The 8357-nt window shown below is 45.4% G+C and overlaps 1 protein-coding gene across 1 annotated transcript; it reads right to left on the minus strand.

Annotated features, from left to right (window-relative positions):
• Window positions 1-1439: 1439 nt before the first annotated feature.
• Window positions 1440-2366, minus strand: LOC120393591 (olfactory receptor 5V1-like). The gene has a single exon (XM_039518221.1). The coding sequence runs from the start codon at window positions 2364-2366 to the stop codon at window positions 1440-1442; it is 927 nt and encodes a 308-aa protein (XP_039374155.1).
• Window positions 2367-8357: the final 5991 nt, after the last annotated feature.

Raw genomic sequence — 8357 nt, forward strand, 5'->3', positions numbered from 1 at the left:
GCACTAAATAGCTGTGTATACTGTACATATCTGTATGATAATTATCTGTGTATATTCTGATGTAGAGTGCTTGTCTACCTGTGTCCCCACCTACAGGTAACAAATACCACATTTAAAACCTCTGTACCTCGCTGAGCATTCATGTGTATTCCTAAAATGAATTCATAAGCAGCTTAAAATGTACGCCCACATGAACAAACTGACGTGAATTGCCTGTCAATATATGATTCTTTTTATTACTATGCATTGCAACAAGCAGGGCCGGCTCCAGGCACCAGCTCAGCAAGCAGGTGCTTGGGGTGGCCAAGGGGAAGGGGCGGCATGTCGGGCTCTTCGGCGGCAATTCGGTGCCGGGTCCCTCGGTCCCTCTTGGAGGGACCTGCCGCCGAAGAAGAAAGTGGTGCGGTGGAGCTGCCGCCGAAGTGCCACCGATCGTGATCACGGCTTTTTGGTGTTTTTTTTTGGCTGCTTGGGGTGGTAAAAACCCTGGAGCTGGCCCTGGCAACAAGCTAGGTGGAGGCAGAATTATTAGTCTATCTGAAATTCTAACTGAGGGTTTACTGTAAATATTTGTTTCCAAAGATACAAACACCAGAGTTTTGGACTTACCATGTGGAACCAGAAGTAATCAGGCAGCAGCAACACATACACACACACATACACACACATGCACACACACACACAGAGACACACACACAAGCAAGCAAATACTTTACTGCCTCAGGGCTTTAGAGGGGAGGGGAGGAGTAGGGCAACAGCCTCAGGGTGAGAGAGGTCAGGGCTCCAGGGAGGGAGGGAGGGAGCGTTCAGGGCTTTAGATTTGAGGGGAGTGCTGGGGCTTGGGTCTTCAGCCCGCAGGTGGCGCCGGTGCTAGGGACTTTAACTATGAGGGGAGCGCTGGTTTTGGCCCCAGCGTTGTCCCCATAGCTAAAGCCCCGAGCCCCAGAGCCCCGCCCACCAGAAGCGGAGCGGTGAGAAGCCCCCAGCTCTGCTTCAGCCCCCTGGGTCCATTCCCATCTTTGTTCCTACTGTTAACATTAAATGATACTTTGTCTTGAGAAATATGGTCACTGCATTCATTGCTGGTGGCCACAGCTCCTGCAGTCAGACCTGTTTGTGTGTACAGTGAAATCCACGTTTACTGACATTTACCAATAAAAATGTAGCTGTAATGTCTTTGTGTCTTCCGTGCAATGCACTCAACATTCCTTAGAATTTGCCATGCTCGTGTACAGAAAAGAGAGAGTAAGAAATGAACACAAAAATTAAAAACCCAGATACAGCATCATGTTCCCAAATGAATAAGAATTGAATCAATGCTCTTTGTGGGTTTATACTATCAGTTATTTGTAAATATTTGGATGATGATGGTGCTGCAGAAGAAGAAGATGAAGAAACTGAAGGCAGCAACAGGAAATAAAAAGGCGAATAATATTCATTCACATCCTATGTATCACGTATTTCAAAGCTTCTTTCACATCCTTGTTCCGCATTGTATAAATGATGGGGTTTAACATTGGTGTTAAGATGCTATATAATACGGAGATCAGTCTGGCGCTACTTGGTGAGTAACTTGAACTGGGTCTCAGGTAGGAGAAGATAGAGCTGCCATAATCCAGAAGGACCACAGTCAGGTGGGATGAACAGGTGGAGTATGCCTTCCTCTTCCCCTTGGAAGAAGGCATCTTCAGTATGGTTGAGATAATGTAAGTGTATGATAGAAGAATGCAGGCAAAGGGGGTCCAAGCTATGAAAAGGCCAATGCAGAACAACAGAAGTTTGTTGAGAGAGGTGTCCCCACATGACAGCTCCAGCAACGGCGGGATATCACAGTAGAAGTAATCAATACGGTTGTCTCCACAGAAGGGTAACCAGAAGGTGAAGACTGTGTGTATTGCAGAGTTAAGGAAGCCACTTACCCAGGAGGCAGCTGCCAGCTGGAGGCAAATGCTTTTGTTGACGATCAGTGTGTAACGCAGCGGGTTACAGATGGCAACATAGCGGTCAAAGGCCATCACTGCCAGCAGGAGGCACTCGGTGCCCACGAAGGAGAAGAAGAAGTAAAGTTGCAGCACACAGCCTGTGTAGGAGATGTTGCTCTTCTCTGAGAGGAGATGAACCAGCATCTGGGGGATGGTCGTGGTGGTATAACAGATGTCCAGAAAGGACAGGTTCCCAAGGAAGAAATACATGGGAGTGTGGAGTCTCTGGTCCACCAGCGCAAGGATGATGATGCAGGTGTTCCCAAATAGGGTGAAGAGGTAAGTGAACAAAAACCCACTGAAGAGTGATAGCCACATCTCCTGGAGGCTGGAAAATCCCAAGATGATGAACTCTTTCAACACAGTTTGATTTCTTCTCTCCATGCTTCAACATTCAATGGTGTTCCTGCCAAGAAATGGTAATAAAATTTTAACAGTAATCTTGTTATATGGTATACAAATGTTCTACTTGAAAACACGAATGTACCTGAGAAATGATTATTTTTGCAGGGGGAAGTCATTACAGAATATAGGTCACTCAGATACATTGGTGATGAAACTTGTATATTAATACCTGGAACTTATAGAGCGCATTCCATCCAATATTTTTTTCCAAAGATACAAACACCAGAGTTTCGGACTTACCGGTCAACTAGACACCATGTGGAACCAGAAGTAATCAGGCAGCAGCAGTAGCAACACACACACACACAAGCAAGCAAAGACTTTACTGTCTCAGGACTTTAGCCAGGGGGGAGGGGGTAGGACACATTATCCCCATTTTACCAATGGAAAAACTATGGCAAAAAGAGGTGACCTGATATAAACAAGCTCATAGAGCAGGCCCAGTGTTCCTTCCACTAGATCACACAGCTCTCCACTGCCTTTATCCAACTCAGTGACAATCCTTGCATAGGATTCAGTGGGCTTTGTATCAGGCCACTGGTAACTAAGTAGAGAGACAGCAAGAAAGAAAAAGCAATATACTAGATAGATAGATAGTGTGACATAGTGGGGATTTTCCCTTGTTATGTTGTATGTGAGCCTATGTGAGTCTTATTGTTTTGCATGAATGCTGTGTGTGCCTCAGTTTCCCTGTGTATTGCACCAATGTCTAGATGGTGGGAATAAGGGTGTGTGACTATTGGTTATGGGAGTGATCCAGCTGCCTGCACAGATGCTATGGCCACCCCTTGTTAACCTGAGACCCAGGAAGAGGATGTGACCAGGTGACTCTTGGCCTGGGAAGTGAGACAAAGGCCGGAGGAGGAGCAACGGGCAGGGCAGGGACCAAGCAGCTGGAAGCGAGACAGCCTTGGGTGGCTTGGGGCACATAGGAAGGACCAGAGCTCTGGCTCTGGGCTTCCCTCCCCCCATGATGGACTTGGCTGAAAGTCACTAATTTCTGTGCTAACAAGTTCTGTTCTACACTGTGTCCATGTTGACTAATAAACCTCCTGTTTTACTGGCTTGCTGATAGTCATGTCTGACTGCAGAGTTGGGGTGCAGGGCCCTCTGGCTTCCCCAGGAGCCCAGCCCAGGCAGATTCGCTGCAAGAAATGCACAGTGTGGAAGGGGATGCTGAATACTCTGAGGTCAGACCCAGGAAGGTTGAAGCTGTGTAAGTTTCTTGGCCTGGAGACAGTATGCTAGGAGGCAGGAGGCATGCTCCAGCAAAGTCCTGACTGGCTTTATATGGAGTAGTTCCAGAGCACAGCCCTGGTGACTCCATGATAGATAGATAGATAGATAGATAGATAGATAGATAGATAGATAGATAGATGTGTATGGGTATAGCTAGATAGCTGGATTAAAAGTGCAGTGTACCATGTATGCTTGAGTAGGGTTTGTGTTTGTATATTTTTGTGTGATTGTATTATCACTGTGGGTGCAGTGTTTGTTGTGTAGGGTGCATGGAAAACTGTGTTTTATTTGACGATGTGTATACTTTGGTGTGTATCTGTTTACAAAATTTGCACTTCATTTTTTGTTGTTGTGCAACTGGTCACGCCACAAATTTCTATTTACGTTGTATAATTTCTAAATTATCAAGATACCTAGTGAAATTGAGAACAGAATTTAGTCCATTGTATCCACACACATGCACACACAAAATACATAAAAATACACATACACACACAACAAACCTAGAGAGTGACATCTACACAACACCCACATTCTCAGGGAAGTCCTTTCAGGCAAAGAATAAAAAATCCTGCTCAAACACATTCCCCATGCAGAGACTTAAATAAAACTACAGGTGTACAGAGATGTTCAAGTAGACAAATGTACAACAGAAAACCCAGCAGAGTCACAAATGGAGCCAAGACCATTGTAGCTGCATTTACACCAGCTATGGATCTGGTTCATCAAATTCAACAGAGCCACACTGATTTACCTCAGCTGGGGTTCTGCCCCGTTGTATTCCTTTACCCACTAGCAGACACCACTAGACTTAGTCATACATTATGGGTATGGCTGGTTGAAAGATATTCATTGACCTTTTAAAAAAAATAATGGAAAACTGGGTTTTCAAAAACAATGAAAAGGTTAATGGGAAGTTTCTGCTTTCCTGTAATTGTTTTTGATTTTTCACTGGGGGTGGGAGGAGTGGGGGACCTACAAATTTCCAGAAGCTTTACATCAGCCACCTTTCCTCCTGCTCCTCCTGCTCCTGCTCTGTGCCTGTTTCAGTGCTAGCCCGCCCCTTTCCCAGCCTGCACTGGTTCCTGCCTCAGCCAGCTGCCTGCTGATTCTGACACCCTGTCCCACACTTACCTCAGGAACATCGGCAGCTGCTGTGTCCGCTCCGGGCCACACCTGAGAAGCACTGAGACCCCGGTCACTTGGTCACAATGCCTGGAGGGAGAAGCTGAGCCCAGTCCAGAGGAACCAGAGCTGCAGGAGCCAGGGCCGCCCAGAGGTGGGGGCAGGTGGGGCAATTTGCCCCAGGCCCCACAGGGGCCCCCATGAGAGTTTTTCAGGGCCCCTGGAGCGGGGTCCTTCACTCGTTTCAGGGGCCCCGGAAAACTCTCATGGGGCCCGGGCCCCCGGAGCTTCTTCCGCTCTGGGTCTTCGGCAGCAATTCAGTGGCGGGGGGTCCCTCCGCCCCACCACCTGCTGCTGAACTGCCCCGAAGACCTGCGGCGGGGGGTCCTTCCGCCCCGGGACCAGCCGCCAAAGTTCCAGGTCTTCAGCAGCAATTCGGTGGTGGGGGCCCCCCGCCGCCAAAGACCGCAGGCCCCCTGAATCCTCTGGGTGGCCCTGGCAGGAGCCCCCACTGCCACATGAGTCATGGAGACACACAAAAAAGTCATGAAGAAATGGGAAAATCACCATCTCTCTGACTTCTTTCCTGCTGTGACAGCCTTGAAACCCTGTGAATAATGATTAAAGAGCACCCCCACATTTTAACCACTTCCCTACCTCATACAGTGCCATTCCATGAGTGAGAATGAAATCTCAGAGTGCCGAGAGGAAAAGCACTAGCCAAACCAACAACTAACAGCCCAGAGACATGGTTCATGCTGTCTAGTCAGAAACTTCTCTGCCAGCCAATGCGGTTAGATTTACCTCTCACATGTTGGAACACAGGTGGGCCAGTTCCTGTTCTTCTAGACAGCCAGGATTCTCTGGTGTGTCTGAGGGATTCTCAAATATGTGCGGAGACAAGAGACAACCCCATCGATGAAGATATTTTAGATGTCTTTGAAAATTACATTGCAAATATATAGTCAAGAGGCAGATCGATGAGACATTCATTAAGATGACTAACCTTGATAGCGAGACGTGATGCACAGTATCTTATATAAGACTGAGAGAAAAAGATGAGGGACAATTCTGTAGATTAGATCCATAAGAGTAAGTTAGAGTGAGTGATAAGATCTGAGACAGAGAGAAAAAATTCTGAAGACAATTTAGGTGTTGATGGCTCCAGAAAATGAACTTGGGGGCCATAACAGTAACATAGGAAAATGCCCCAGACTGTCTCGTACTTACCTTCCCACTTGTGATCCACTGCTTCGTTTCTGAAAATCATTAACCTGCAGCAGAGAAGCTTCTCTGCTAGAGAATCTCAGACATAGATCCTTTCTGTATTTTTCAGTGACCACTGGGATCAAATCTCCAGGGTTCTCTCTGACTATGGGTGCCCAGGAGAATTAGTAATTGCATTGTGTTTGTAAACATTTTGATCAATTAAATCAATTCAGCAACGCAGAAACAACCATTCCATTCAGAAATGGCCTAGTCCAGATTGCAAGGCCAATTGCACTTGTTGATCAAGGTGAAGGTTGATCAGTTCTCCAAGCATTTCCTGTAAACATATTCTTCAGCACTGTTAAACTGTATTTGTTGCACTAAAGATCTGAGCCCCTAGAGCCAGGACTATTTACCTAAACTTCTCAGGTACAAGTACATGTCATAAGGATGTATCATTTATATTTATAGATCTCAGGAAGAAATATAATTGATTGCTAGGCCAAAAGCTTTTAGCAATAACTGTCAGTGACATCAACAGCATAGCCCTTGGTGGAACTGGTGTGAAGTCTGACTAGGCTGTAATGGGACACTGTGTCCACTTCATCATGACCAAACCATCATGCTGGGAACTAATTGCCCTACTTTGTTGGCACTCTCAGGATGGAGCTGAGAACTCACTGGACCATGGGTAGTTCTTAACTCCCCTTTCAGCTTTATTCCCCCTAACTCTTTAACCAGCGAGCAAATATGAGCATTCAGGGAAGTATAACTATTAATAAGTACACTCTAATTAAGTATTAACCACACTTTGCACATAAGGTTAAAGCAAAAATATTAGTTGATAGATTTGAGATTCACAGAAACAGACAAATATTTAGGCACACAGAGAGATAAACTCATCTCTATCTATCTATCTATCTATCTGTCTATCTATATCATTTTATACTTCTACCCATCTCCATAGCATCTGAGCGCCTTTCCCATAAAATCAGTAGCAATAGAGAAGTACCTAGTTGACTTCAAAGTGTTGGATATTCCTCCCTTTTTGAGATACCAGCTCGTCTTGTGGAAGGTTTTCTTGGTTTTGGATTTTGGGAGAGAAGGAGTAAAGTCGAAGTAGGGGACACATAATCCTACATCATAGGGTAGAAGGGGGCATTGTGTGTCAGGTATGAGGATTGTGGAAGTGGGAAGGTGGAAAAGCTTTCCCAAAGGTTTTGCAGTGTTTCCTAAAGACGGAAAATGGATTCACCTCATCTTACCCTGGAAGCTCCTTCCACTACCAGATTCCCCCATCCAAGAATGCCTTCTCCTAAGTTCTCATGCATTTCATCCTCAGCTTTGTGATTTTGAATATTACCGGGCTCCTAGGTGCTACAATAATACTTAGAGAAAATTGAATGCATAGACACAATTTGAATCAGATACAAATCTACACACACAAGCACAATGGTGCATGCACAAACACAGACAAACAAACAAATGTCTACAGACCCACAAACAAGTATAATGGAATGCATAGACATGTCAACATACAAAGACATAAAGCTGTGATCTTCAAAAGACTCCAGACGAGTTGGGCATTCAGATCCCATAGATTTTCAGTTTGATTCAGGCACCAGGGGTATTTGAAAATCCCAGTTTCAACCTACATGTGCAATCACACATACATCGACAAGCACACCGAAACTGACCCAGAAACACACTCAAATGGCCATACAGATATGAATATACAATCCCATAGGAATGTACAGTCAGAATCTCTTTCATGATCATGAATTGGTAAGGAACAAATTTGCTGGAAGTGACAAGTGAAAACTTCACTATTTTACAAAGCTAGAAATTAGAGCTATTATAACTCTATCTCTCTCTCCATTGTCTGGTTAATATATCATACCTGTTGCTTTGCCTGAGTGCTGTACTCCCTTGTGGGGAGAGAGTACAGAGGAGAGCAACAAAAATGATCAAAGGGTTAGAAAATCTGACATAGGAAGAACGGCTAAAGAAACTGGGCCTGTTTAGTCCTGAGAAAAGACAGCTTAAGAGGGACCTGATAACAGTCTTCAATATGTTAAGAGTTGATACAAAGAGGACAGGGATCAATTGTTCTCCATGTCCATTGAAGGCAGGACAAGAAATAATGGGCTTAATCTGCAGCAAGGGAGATTTAAGTTAGATATTAAGAAAAGCTTTCTAATAACATGGGTGGTTAAACTGTGGACTAGGTTTCCAAGGAGGCTGAGGAATCCCCATCAGTGGTGGGTTTTAAGAACAGGTTGGACAAACGCCTGTCAGGGCTGGGCTGGGTTTCCTCGGTCCTGCCTCAGTGCTGGGCACTGGACTTGATGACTACTTGAGGTCTCTCTCAGCCCCACATTTCTATGAATCTCTGAC

Source organism: Mauremys reevesii, unplaced genomic scaffold, assembly GCF_016161935.1.
Source record: "Mauremys reevesii isolate NIE-2019 unplaced genomic scaffold, ASM1616193v1 Contig24, whole genome shotgun sequence".
NCBI lineage: Eukaryota > Metazoa > Chordata > Testudines > Geoemydidae > Mauremys > Mauremys reevesii.

What these genes read in the sequence shown, in the direction of transcription:
- LOC120393591 (XM_039518221.1), bottom strand. Translation starts at nt 2,366, where the DNA reads ATGGAGAGAAGAAATCAAACTGTGTTGAAAGAGTTCATCATCTTGGGA.